This window comes from Pyrgilauda ruficollis, unplaced genomic scaffold (assembly GCF_017590135.1).
Source record: "Pyrgilauda ruficollis isolate IOZ18807 unplaced genomic scaffold, ASM1759013v1 scaffold37, whole genome shotgun sequence".
Lineage (NCBI taxonomy): Eukaryota > Metazoa > Chordata > Aves > Passeriformes > Passeridae > Pyrgilauda > Pyrgilauda ruficollis.
In genome coordinates, this window is record NW_024525156.1 from 5042108 (window position 1) to 5056355 (window position 14248).

The 14248-nt window shown below is 37.8% G+C and overlaps 1 protein-coding gene across 1 annotated transcript in view; it reads left to right on the forward strand.

The window, feature by feature from the left end:
* Positions 1–14248, forward strand: part of ADCY2 (adenylate cyclase 2) — a 205370-nt gene that overhangs the window by 162805 nt on the left and 28317 nt on the right. The window contains exons 15-16 of the mRNA XM_041475879.1: positions 3544–3640; positions 6787–6924. Of these exons, the coding sequence (XP_041331813.1) occupies positions 3544–3640; positions 6787–6924 (235 nt within the window). The remainder of the gene's footprint in view (positions 1–3543; positions 3641–6786; positions 6925–14248) is intronic.

Here is a 14248-nt window from a genome sequence, read left to right on the forward strand (position 1 = left end):
AGAGCTGATACCCATGGTGTGCTAGTACTGGAATATGGGCTCAGATCAGAGCTCCTGTTGTGTGAGACAGTTTTTGGATGGTGGAATCTCACTTGGAGATCAAGACTTGGCTGATGTAGAATGCAGCATTTGGAAATCCTTCCTCTACAGTTCAGTGCCTTGAGCATTGTCCTTAAAATGTCATTCAGGTTTGAGTCTTCTCAAAACCAGTGGATCTTTAAATATTTCCTGAGTAAAAAAAAAACAAAAAAAAAAAAACCTTGATCCGAGGGACTGAGAACAACTTAAAGTAGCAAATAACACAGTGATTGTATGTTTTCTTGAGTGAGGAAAACAGCACAGGAAGTGCCAGAACTGAACTCTCACTGTCTAAAGGCATATTTGTATTTACTGTTAGATATTTACTGTTGCTAGATATTTACTGCTGTTAGATATTTATCTATTATTAATTACCTATTATTAGTAGACATTTAGAATAGAGACTCAACAAGGTAAAGACCTTGTCAAGCCTCTGTGGGGGGGAAATGATGCCTTAAGTTTTAGCTTTCATATTTTTCAGATTCTGTACTGCCTTAGTGTGTGACTCTGAACTTCATATAAAGTGTTAGCAAGTTCTTTTCACAACTTAGACAAAACAATCCTTTTCCAGCCTGAGAATCAAGGACATAGTAACAGCTTCGGGCACAAAAAGTCTAAACAACGGCGAATTGAGGAGAGCAATCTGGGAGGATGAGACTTCATAACCTGAAGCTGTAATTGGATAATTAACCCCAATATGTAAATAGACCAAAACTTATAAAAGTGTGAAAACTCGTGACCTGTCATCCATCTTGGATCCATCTTGGGTCCATCTTGGGTGAAGCCATGGCCGTGCACCTGTACTGCCTAAGGTGTAGGCACCTTCTAATAAATACCTACTTTATTCCTTCTTAACTCTGTCCAGCCTCTGCTCCAGATCAGACTCTCTAGGCATCACACTGATATGTTCTTTCCTTTGAACGACACAGCTGAAGTGAACCACATGGCCATTTTAACATGGCCTATTGTAAATTAACTCTGCAAAGTACTGTGAAATTAAAACGGTGATGCTGACTTTAGTTTTTGCTGTTATTTCTTTATTCAGGATTCTAGATTCTTTCCAGTCAGTTGCATGAGGTAGAAACTGAATAGACTTTTCACCTGGATGCATTTGTATGATTTGAAATTTCTGGCTAAGATATACAGGTGCCACCATGGAATTCAAAATCTTGGTGTTGCAGTACTTGTTTTAGAAGTACTTTGGTCCTTTTGGTCGACATTAGGAGCATTAATAAGTATATAAAGTAAAAGCTTGTGTCTGTATAGCAAAATCTCCCTCCTCCAAGCTTAGGTGAGTGTAATTGCTGTCAGCAAGCTCTTTGGGTTTGAACTTTGGTGTCTTCTCCAACTCTGAAGAAGCGTGTAAAAAAATCTGAATTTTGTTTCTCTTGATTTCATTCTTTGAAGCTTCGGTATTGGTAAAATATAGAGTTGTATTTGAATGCAAAATGAAAAGAACAACAATGGAACTATAGAAAATCTGATTCACTGGCTTTCTGTAAATAAGAAGCTTTCAGTGGAGATGTTCCAACCTCAACTAGCATGTGAAGGAGAAGTGTGACAGCTCTTGAAACACTGTCTTTCATCTACAACATAGCTGTCACAATTAGTTCTCTCACCAGTTCCTTGATCCCCCTCAGAAAGACAGCATTCATCTTATTAAATGCTGAAGTAGGTTTTTATGTGTGGAAAGACAACACAGGATACATTTTTAATGTCCTGAATATTCAAAATAAGTTATTACTCATTATCATGCTGTGCTGTCATATCAGATTTAACATGTTCAGATGAAAAAGTAATACATTAGTCACCTCTCATACTACAAATACCTATTATTTCTAGTCAGTAAATGATAAACACTGAACCATATTCTGCAAGCTCCACTTAGAATACACACTGTGATACTCTCTAATGCTACTGAGATCTGACATTTTATCTTACTTGCATGCTTTCAACAACTTATTCTTTGTTTTATTTCATTCTCCATTTTATTCAGAAAATTGCAAAGGAGACATAACATTTACAACAAAAAATGTGTGACGGAATCAGCAAAATAAACCTGCCTAAGTCTGCTTTTAAGAGTGGTTTTAATGATTATCCCCACCCCTCCAGTACTGCTTCCAGGGATTCCCCAGATTTTCAGCAGTACCGAACTGCTGCAGTAGTACTACATATAGGCTGGATCTGGACTGCTCAAAAGTGAAATGAAGTTCAGCAAATCTGTTATTCACACAGAGAATTATTATTCAACAGTGTATTTTTTCATGTTTTCCAAGGAATATCTACTCAATGGCTTAAAAAGTTTTAGGGTTTTGTCACAAGTTTTCCTTTCAAGACTGTCACTGGCTTAACAAATAAGGTGGGAAGGGCCGATGTGCCAAATAAACAGAGCTCTTCCCCCTCGAGAACTCAGAGCTGTGCATTAAACAGACTGGTAAGAAATACATCACTCTGTTGTGCTTCTGTTTGACAAGAGGAAATAACTACCTAGAACTTCATTTTAAAAGTTGCACTCTTAACATAACTCACATTGTTCTTCTGGCTAGACCATCAGTGTCTTGTAATTTTAGGAAGAGCAATGGAAATAATAGAATCTCTTTATTGATTAATCACATTGTCTGGATGATATATTGTTTCCTGAAATTTATGTTGTTTTCCAGGCCTTTTCTAAGTGATAAAGTTGCTCTTCCTTTTCCCTTAATGATAACAGGAAAATATTTTTGTGAAGAAGTAGAAAATCAGTCCAATAAGTTCCTCCTTGCTAAAATATATTAGCAAGCTCAGGTGATATTGTTCAAAAATCTTCTAAGCAAAGAAAAATTGGAATTATTGCAAGGCATTTTAGTACAGCAGTTATATAAGCCTGTACCTGTTTTCCAAGCACTTTGAAAACAAAGGGAGTTCTCAGCAATACATGCTGTTCTCAGCATGGGCATTGCTAAGCAGTCTCAGCAATTCTATACTGTAATTTTTTTCAATTATTACTTTCAAATACGAAGAAAGTTCAAATTTAACAATTGGAAGCATTGATCTTAAAGTAGAAAAGTTTGAAAAGTCACCATCATTTGATGCCGACAGTCTTGTATTTAGATACTGGAGTTCAGCAGTGATTTTTCTGCGCGAAAGTTAATTTTATCCTCAGAACTAAGATAACAGAAATTGTTCATATGAGTAGAGAAAACTCATTTTACATTGTGTAGCACTACTAAAACACAAAAGCACCTTTTTTGCAACATTGTTTTACATTTTTAACTGAGCCATGGTTTTTAAGGATTTGAAATTCAAAGTAAAGGCTGCTAGAGCTTGTTGGGTCCAGTGGAGGTCAGGAGCTGGGAAGTGCTCCTTCCTGACCCACTGAAGCAAAATTTGATGGAATTCAAAACCCAAGGAGGGGATCCTCCTGTCCCATTGCCTTTGAAGTCTGAGGTGCAACATGCAGTGAGGTTGGACATGTGTTCCCAATAGGAAAACAGGCATATACCATACACAGAGGCCCAATCACAGAGATCCATGGACAGAGCAGCTCTCTTACAGCCCCCACGTAACAAAACACAGCACTCAGGTAAACATGATCTACACTGATGGGCTAGTTCCTTCTTTCTGGAGGACCAAAACTGATGGAATATACACTTCCTGGCTGTCATCATCCACAGGCACACTTTCACTCGTGGGTCTGGCATATGGAATTTTAGTCAGTACAATATCCATACCCAGGCTCTGCCCCCCTTACAAAGTGACTAGCTCAATCCTTGCGTCTTTCCAAATGTAGATCTCCTACTTGCCAACCAGTTCTGTTTGAATTTTCTTTATGGTTACACACACACACTCCCCCACACACCCTGTGGGTCTCCTCAGGGACTGGTGTGAGACAGTTCAGCTCCTGACACCCTCAGCTGCTCACCTACGTGATCTGTCTCCAGTGCCTGGCACCCATCCTGTGCCCCTTGCCATCTAGTCCAGCATGAAGTTTGCTGCCATTCACACACATGCAGGCTCAGAATAAGGACTGCACTTACACAGAGGATGGTTAGAGATAGAATTTAATAACAATATGCAATGGACTCATTTAGAAAAGTGTTCACCTGCATCCATTTCCTTTCATCCCTTCTCGCCACCATCTACCTATATTTGTACATCTCTGATCCACATTTATGCCTTCCTTTCCTCTCATGTCCCATCCCATAAATGCCATGTAAGTTTTCCACATACCCACAATACCCTTAAGATATACCATCATGTTTTATACAATTTCAAGTTTCTGCAAACTAGCAAAATTAACTGTGCTATGCTAGCCTGTGAGCCTTTTAGGCAGGAATCACCCTGAAATGGCAGGGCATCCTGGAAAGGAAGATTTTTCATTGAAGCTTCTTGGTAGGTTTCCCATCAGAAATCATGACTGCAGCAACCTCTTTCAGTCATCTTAGAAGCAGCAAATTCAGTGACTTCTGTTGATGATGTTACTCATCAACTGTCACTGCCCTTTTGATCATCACCATTTGTGTTTGATTTGATCAGCCTCTCATCAGGTAGCATAAACCCTGTAAAATTCATAACACATTATATCTTGTTTAGACCATACAATTTACTCTTATTTTCTTGGAATTTCTAATCCTAAATGCTTTCTGTGAACAGTATGTAATGTAATTTAATTCAGAAAGAACACAGAGTACATATTTATATATATATATATATATATATATATATATATATATATATAAAACTTCTTAGCTATTTTATATTCCTAGTACTTTCTCAGTGTACTTGTCTAGTTTTCTGTGTCTAATGCAATTTAAACTTATCCAGCTGCTTTTAAATTTCCAAGAAAATCACAGAACAATGTAGGTTAAGTTGTAGTAAAGCTCCAGGTGAGCTATAATAAAGGTAAAGAGTAATTAGGACACGATTTCATGACTGTTTTAATTTACCATAAATCCGTGCTGCCTGACTAATTAGGTTTTAGGCAGACTAGACAGATAACTGAATGATTCATTTTCACACAGATGCCTTCCCTGCATCCATTGGAACACTTCCCTCCTGTAGCAACAGCAGCAATCAATGTTTTGTGCTTTTTACTATATTGAAGTGGGAGGGTTGACAAAACTTTTGTGAAATCTATGTGTGGTTTCAAATTATCTTGAAATTTGCTGTGTGCTTAGGGCTGAAGAACAACATTGGGGAGTTCAAACAGGCTTTTGAGCAGGAATTTTTTGATCAAAAATGCAGGTCCTTTGAGTTTATGTTTTTGGGTAGGTTTTTAATAAGGGAGAGGAGTAATGTTTATATAAAAGCTGCCTGTTTTTTTCCCCTTTTTTTGTCCATCCTTAAGATTCTAGTGATTGTTTTGACCTTCCTGGAACTGAATTCAGAATCTGTCCAATTCAGTATGCAAAACTCCTGTCATAAAAGGAAACCATATGTGAAAAAAGCCCTGCATATACAGTAGATTTGTCCACATAATGTATAATTAGGACCAAAATACTTACATGCAGTATGATAAAGAGTATCATGCAAAATGCATCCCACATGTAGGGTAGTGGTGTCATTTAGCATGATGTGCCATAACTATTGAACCTGAACAAATAGATCAGTGCTTTAAATTAAGTCCTGTGTTTGGTAGTTTTTCGTGCTTGAGTTCCCATTTTTGAGACTTCCTGAGCCTGTATCTTTGCTGATGGCTGGGGCAAGGGTGAAAACAATATGCAAAGCCATCTCGGATAATATTAAGTAAATAGAAAACACACATTGAAAAAAACAATTACTTTTGTGGGATTGTCGTGTTCCTTAAATTTTCTTTGCCTTTTTTACAGGGGTTTCCATAAAACTGAATCTGACATTTGGAAAGGGCACAAGATGCTTCTAGGCAACCTTATCTCCTCATTGCTAAAGTTTTGGGGAAATTAATGTTTATTGGATGTGTCACAAATCGTTGTTTATTCTCTGTGAGCCTCTTGTGCCTCTAGGCACTGTGCATGTATGAATGGAGACTTTGCAACCATCTTCTTAGAAGCAGATTAAATGAGTCAGAGTTTTTTATTGTTAATTTTTACCACAGTATATGAAAATTTTTCTATTCACTTTTTGTGTCAAATTTTGCATTCTGTTTTTTTATGAAATGCTTATTTGCCTTCTAGATAGTTTTAGGGAAGGTTGATTTGCTCTGCTGAGTTACTTTCCATTTAAAATTAATTATCAAATAAGACTCCAAAAAGATGAAAGAAAAGCCTGGAAGCTCTCCTGTTTTGTGGTCTGCCAGGGATACATCTAGCCTTTATTCTGTGTCAAAGACTTTGCAGAGTCATTATTTACATTTTGAAGTTTCCAGAGGCTGCTAAACATGACTGTTTCAATTCAGTCAAGGCAGGTCAGTTCATTTTCAAAGTTTTCGATGATGTTAAAGGTAATGACACTGCTGTCGGCTCTGTATTTTGCTATTATTGGTAATATGAATTGAATATTTAGTAAGGTATTTGCAAATTGTAATTATTTAATGGAAGTGATATTATGGCAGAGATTTTAAATACATTTTTCTTTATGTTCATGTTTAATCATGATCTGTCATTCTCGTGAGACTGTAATAGTTAAATAGTTCTGTACAATGTTGTAAGATTATTATTGCCCTCAGTTTTGAGATATCTTAATTCTACCCTTGTTTATACCAATTAAATATACTAAATTTTTTTTTCTCTTTTCCAAACTGTTTGCCCTTAGCAATGTAGCAAGAAAGCATCAGCTTCATTGTTATGGATCCTGAAATCATCTGGAATAATTGCAAACCGTCCTTGGCCAAGGATCACTCTTACATTGACAACCACTGCTATAATATTAACCATGGCTGTATTCAACATGGTAAGGGAAAAAGGCATATTTTTTCCTGGTTTTTTGTCCATTTAAGATTTGTTGTTGTTGTTATTCATTATTTGTTTAGATATTAAATTTATGTCCTGTTGCTATGCCAGGAACCTGCGTGATAATTTCCAGAGACAGAAATGTAAAGTAGAGAAAAAGAAAACATACTGTGTAATCAAGACTGCTGCAAACAGGATGCTCAACATGAGCTCAGACCCTGGCTAAATTTGTTAAAGAAAAATATTATTTATAATGAACAGAAAACAATTAAATCTCAGGTTTGAATTGCACAAGTCCCTTAGTCATGTGTGCATCGCTTAGAAAAGCAGCATTGCTGAAAGAATGAAGTATCTCCTCATGGGATTTGTGGAAGACTTTATTCAGTTTTGTGATGCTCCTCTGCTGACCCCAAAATCATCATAATGTATACATTATTGGTTTCACATGCTTGTCTTTTTTTTTTTAATAAGAAAAAAATTCAAACATTTTCAAAACTTCAAAAGTACTGACCTACAAATTCATTAAGGCTTACGTTTACTTAAGTGATTTCAACCTGTGCTTTTCTCTCCTAACAGAGAAAATCCATGTAATTTTATTATTCCTTTCCAACTATAGAGTAAATTATAGAGTACATCTGTAAGCAATTATAGAGTAAATGTGTCATTAGTTTGCCTAAAGCATGAATCTTAATGATATCATTTAGTCTGAAGGGTCTGTTGTCTAATGGGATGAGCAGTACATGAGATCAAAAGTCTTCCTTTGTTTTGTCCCGTTGGCTAAGGCGGATTCTGTTTGCAAACCTGTGAAAAGATTCCAGTTCAGTTCTGCTTCTGCAAAGTGGGAACTCTAACCTTTATTTAGGCAATGTTTTCATCACTACATCAATGCATAAATATTCATGTTTCGAGTGAGTGAAGTTCACATTTCAGTGCTTTTGAAATCTCAACCCTAATGCTTGCTTGAATTGCTGGTACTTTTGTTACTTAGGATTTATAAAGGACTTAGAGACTGATAATACCTACACTGTTTTATTTTGTTTTCCCACATTTCAGGGGATCCTTAATCAATCATTTGTTACACTAAGTACTAAACTTGTCCAAATGATGTAATGTGGGCTTTTAAATGTGAACACTTGAAATCACTGGTAGAGTGTTCTCTCCATTTTACTGTTAAATTTTTCTAGTCTTGTTAATGTTGGTTTTCTGTTCTTTCTTTTTCCTACTTTTTTTGAAGGAGAGGAAAGAAACACAAAACCAATTCCATTACCAAAATCTAAAATTCACCTAAGTGAATTTAGTGTGTAAGGCTGGGAGAGGAAAAACTCAAAGAAGTAGTGGCTGAAAATAATATAAAACTGAATATAAATTGACTTTTCATCAGTGAAAGCAGTTAGCAATGGAAACAATTATTCTGAAAAGCTGTTGATTCTCCACTAGCTGAAAACTCTTTTTGAATTATAACCTTTAGCCATGCAAAAGTTATGCAACAGCAAAAACCTCAGAGATTTAGTAACTTGTACAATGAAGATCAGGCTAGATTTTCTCTTATTTTAAACTCTGTAAATATATCAGAAGAAAGAACCAGCTTGGGTTTAAATTATTCTTTGAGTTAGACTTCATGCATATGGTTATTTATTAAGTTAAAAAATGTAAAAGGAGATATGGTCAGCAACTGTTTTTCACTTAGACTAAAGTTCTACTAGTGTTTACAGCCCACTTCAAACTTGGCCTTCAAGTAGTAAAAGACATTTTAGCAAAAAAAAAGGAGTTGTTCTGTACCTAAGTTTTAGAAAAAGATTTTAATTTTATTGGCTCATGTCCAGTTTAATGTGGACTGAATGTTATAGTAATACCTAATGGGCTGTATTTTAAAGTCTTAGTGCCTTATAAGCAATGTTACAGAGTAACATAATAATCATGTTCCATGATATTCATGAGATGATAATTTTAAGTACAATTTCCTCCTTGAAATTAAACCTTAATAGTTTGACTAGCAAAAATGACTTTAAATATGATTGTGAATTTTGCATTAGCAAATAGTGGGAGAGACTCTGAAGTATCATTATTATATCTCCAAGCAACATGTACTTAATAGCAGAGTCCGTTAACTGCATTTACTTCCATGAACCATTTCAGTAGCAGAAGGCAAAATGTAGCCATTAACATTTAATGGAGATAAAGAGTGTCTAACCATGCCACACCTAATAAATCATCATTAAGACCAAAATGCCAAATAAAAACTCAGTCTTCATGGTCAAGGGAGACTGAAGAAGAGTGGGGGTGCAATTTTATTTGAAATTAGCTGCTTGAGCTGACATCTAAATCTCTTGTTCAGGACATATGTGGTCCTGATCAGCAAAGGGAAGTTAAAAATCAGCTAATGTCACATAAGTATCAAATAGTTCTGAGCTGAAGGGAGAGGGTAAGCATTAGATCTGGTGCTGGATAGACAGTAGGACATCTATCAGTTCCTGAGGAAAGCTGTTTTTGTCAAGCTGACCTGCTTTAAACTGATCAGGAGAAAGTATCCTTCATGGAGCAATACAGAGGGGGCCCAGAGAGACTGTGAAGGGTTAATACTTGAAAACTGAATGAATGACTGCATGCAGTACATCACATGATTGTGCCTTATCATCCCCTGGGATTCATTAGATCTCAAGAATACTGCATGATAAAAGAGCCCTGAAACAGCTCTTGGTTTCAGTGACTTCTGCATCAAATGCGTAAATGGTACTACCAGCTTTAAGATTCAGGATCATAGAATAGTTTGAGTTGAAAAGAATCTTAAAAAGTCATGTTTTTCACCCCTTTCACCACTCCCCCCCGCCCCCCCCGACCCCAGCATGGGCAAGGACATATTTAACTGAATCAGATTACTCAGAGTCCTGTCTAACCTGACTTCAAGTGTTTCCAGGAATAGGACATCCACCACCTCCCTGGGAAACCTGTTCCAGTGCCTCATCACCCCCATCATATGCTTCCTTATATCTAGTCTGAATCTACCCTGTTTTAGTTTAAAACCGTTATCCCTTGTCCTGTTGCAACGGCCCCTGCTACAAAGTTTGTCCCAATCTTTCTTTGGCCCTTCAGGTACTGGAAGGTGCTCTAAAGTCTCCCTGGAGACTTCTCCAGGCTGAGCAACCCCAGCTCTCTCAGCCTGTCTTCATACAAGAGATGCTCCAGCCCTCTGATAATCTTTGTGGCCCCTCTCTAGATATACTTGCTTTCCTGTCTTTTCATCCAGTGAATTTTAGCAAATGGATTGTTTCCTCTTAAAGAATACATTTAGGAATGTGACTACTGAGAGAGGTTTGAGTATTTTTGCTCCATTGGTTTTTGTACATCTCTGAAGCCAAGCTGCCTTAAATTATACAAGTATTGGCCTCCTCTAAGTCATGAATGATCCTATGTTCAAATAATGACAAATAATTAATCAAACCTGCTTTCATTCTCATAGTGGAAAGTTGGTTTCTTTAACAGGTCTTCCTTTTAGTGTAGCTGACTCTGTTGGTGAACTTGTATTTTTAATTGTTTAACTCTTTGGCAGATACACTCTAATTATACATCCCACAGTGCCTGGCACATTGGTGCCTGTTCTGGAGGGTGCCTAATGTATTTCTTTTGAGAAGAATAAACAGACACTGTCTAGAGGTTGACCTGGTCAGGGAGTTGGAAGGAGAAAGCACAGCTGAAAGAAATGTCATTTAAGTGGTACTTGCAGGGCCCAGCCACAAATCTATTCCAGGATTTAAGGAACTTTTAAAAATCAGTATCAATCAAGGTCCACTAGATTAGCAGAGATGCACTAGCAGGTGAGACAGTGCTCTGAAATCATGTTTACAGCAGTTCTGGCTTCTTTCAAGGGTGTAGGAAGAGACAGTCATGCTGTCACTGCCTTTATAAGTGAGCATCTTTCCATATCTGTCAAATACAAAAATCATGCTGTCTGAGTCTGTAAAGGGCCAGCAGGCTCCTCATCTTTCCTGTTGGTGGGAGCTTTGAACAAGGCAGTGACTTGCCACTACATATTGCCTCTGAATACATGGTGGTACAAAGATAGTTACTCATTTTCACTTTGTGGCGCACAAACTTTCATGACAAAAAGAAATTATTGAGCGAATTTAATTTGGTCCATTTATGCCACAAGACACCAAATAACACAGGTACACAAGCACTTTGATGTTAAGCCTTGTACAAACTGCAAAATGCAGTTTGCAAAATGCTCTAAAATTTCTGCTAAATGCATTTCAGTTCTCTCTGGATTTTCATTATGCTTTTATAACTTACCAGTATCTCAGCATCACCTTTTTTTGGTAAAAAAATGCATAATAGTCTTGGTAAGAACTTAGCACTCCAGGCTGTCCTTAAACCTCTCCTTTTGAGCTTGAGAAGAGGGGGAGTGATACCGGAATTTGTGATTCTTCACACTATTCTTGGGCCATTCTTGTGAGGATCTGGGAATAAAAATCCTGGCTCAACTACCATTTTTCAAAGGAAACTGTGATATGCATTGTACACCCAAGTACTTTCATACCTCAGTGAGAAAGATGGCTTCTTTTCTGATGAGATGTAAACTAATGTATTATTTTGCTGTTTTCAGACAACAAGAGACATGCACTAATTTATCCCATGTTTTGGGGGGAGGGTCTGTTACCACATGGCTCCCACTGAAAGCAGGTATTTTCATTATGTGAGGCAGAAAACTCACAACTGAGGATTGCAGATCATGTGAACGCAAGAAAAGAAAGAACTGTCAGAATATATGAAGTTAAAATAAGAATGTAATGGTAGCATGCTCAGACATTCCCTGGCAAACATTGGTATTCATAAAAAATACTGCTTTCATTTGAGTCATTTGAGTAGGTGTGACTGCTTAGTAGGACTGAACCTACTCTTACAAAAAATACTATGTTGAAGAACAATATGTATCTTCAGAGCACGATAGCAGATGTAGATAACTGAGGAGAGACAAGAAAGACAAGTGCAAACACATCATTCAGAAATAAGTGTTGTTTGGCTCATGGCAGGTGACAACACTTCCATATCCTTTTTTTTCTCCTTATTATACTTATTAACATATGCATAGATATACCATTTTTCATATAGTGTTCTGTGTATGCAGGTAACATTTATAGGTCAGAAATGCTTTGTGCAAGGTTCAAAACCCAAATTAAAATGCTTTAATATAAATTAACATATATAAATATGCATACCATATGTGCTTCTATAATAGAATTGTGTTTGAGTTCTTCATGTTATATAATCTTTGCTCTGGGGACATGCAGAAAGTGGGATTCTGAAACTAAATATTTCATGTTTTCAGAAAAAGTATATGCACTGTTAGTGGGATGTGGTTCTTTTGGCAAATGCCCTTGTTAACAGAAGTTATTAAATAGCTGGAGGCAGGGAGGGAGAGTAAATCCTCAAAGCTGTCTGAAGGGTTTTTGTCCAAAGTTGTTCCTGTTAAAAGAGGCAGGCGAGCATCAGCTGGCTTAAAAAGTAACCAAGAAACTTCAGAAAATCCTTAAGTAAAGAAGGAAGTAGTGTGAAAAGAAGTATAAAAGAAACAGAATCACAGAATGGGTCAGGTTGGGAAGGACCACAGTGGTCATCTGGTCCAGCCTCCCTGCTCAAGCAGGATCATCCTAGAACACATGACATAGGATTGTGTCCAGGCAGTTCTTGAACATCTCCAGTGAGGAAGACTCCACAGCCTCCCTGGGCAATGTGGAAATGTGTAACAGGAGGCAGAGAGCTATGAATGGAAACAGACGACTGTCAAAAAACTATTTTGACACTGTCATAAGTCACCTCTCTGGCATTACGCCTCTGCTTCAGCTGGCAAGAGCGGCCTGCCTGTTGGATACTGTGAGCTGCCTGCAGGGACCACTGCTCAGGCTGGTCCCTGCACACAAACCTGCAAGGCTCTCTCTCCAGCATATGCCTTGACAGCTTGCAGGGAGCTGCACAGGTGCACCTAGAGTACCTGCATCTCCTTTCAGCAGTGTGTGCCAGTAGGGGAACCTGCATTCCCAGAAGTGGGAGTATGTGCATTTCACCCACACATCCTGTGGGAAGAGGCAGATGTGCATGTAACTCTCTTCATGTACATGTCATTAGACCTCTTTGGGATCAGTTATAGAAGGATGTTTCAAAATCTGTATGTTTCAAAATGTTTATTAACATTTTGTAGGGTCTGTTTTCATGGTTTATCTATTATATTTCTGATACTGATCCTCATCTGTAGCAACATGGGGTATTTCCCTGCGGGGAAAAGATTCAAAGGATTCCACACTCATCCTGACTTTGTAGTTAACTGATGGCAGGTTAATGATATGCAGTTTCACATATACAGTTATGTTGGCAAAGCAAAGGAACACAAAAGTGCAACTGCATAAACACAGGTGAGTGCCAGCTTGGGGTTGGTAGAAGGTGGTGTATTGAAAACCTTTGCAAATCCACAACCTTGGACTGATGTTGAGGGGGAGTTAAGAGAAAGAATGGGTTCAGACTCTTCTCTGCAGAGCTATAAAACATATCAAAGGGCACTCAACACAGGTGGTGACATGGGAGGTTGGATAGTCTTTAGAAAGATAAAAGAAGTCACTGTGCGTGAACAGTGCTGACTGCTGCCAAGGGGGATTGTGGGTCTCCATCCTTGGAAGTTTCCAAGACCTGGCTGTACAGAACTGTGACTGAATGACTGACCAGATCTAACATTAGTAAATCAATAAACCATTTTGACCCACTTTTAGTTGCTCCAAGTGAAGCAGTTCAGGTTTCCTCTGTAACAGCAGTTAAAGACAGAAATGGAGAAAGAATTTAGAGGTGGGTTACAGTGACTACCTGCAGGGAACAGCGTGCAGGGAACAGCGTGTGAGAGGGAGGTGACCTCTGGAGCTCTACTCTGGCCAACCACGTGTAGATTTTCACATTTAATATATAAGAGGGACTATGAAATTTGCTAATAAATTAAGGTGACAGTCAGTGTCTGTGAGGTAAGGCTTGGGATTTTAGAAAGGAAAGAGTCAGGTATGGATTTGGGAAAATAAAAGAACTAGGATGAAATTTAGTAGTAAAAAGCTCAAGATTATAGTTGGTGTGACAGATTAGTGACAAGAAATTCTGATACATGTTGGAAGTTCATCACATGGATAGGCAATGAGTTCAGGATTTTAATTAATTAGGTGGGTTTAATGTCAACTCAGCTGAATCACAATAACCATCCATGTGACTGCTTTTAACTCATGGTAAGTATGAATTGCATTTCCCTAGGTGAGTCCTAATGAAGGAAGGCTACCCCACATTTGCTGAGCATGATGTTA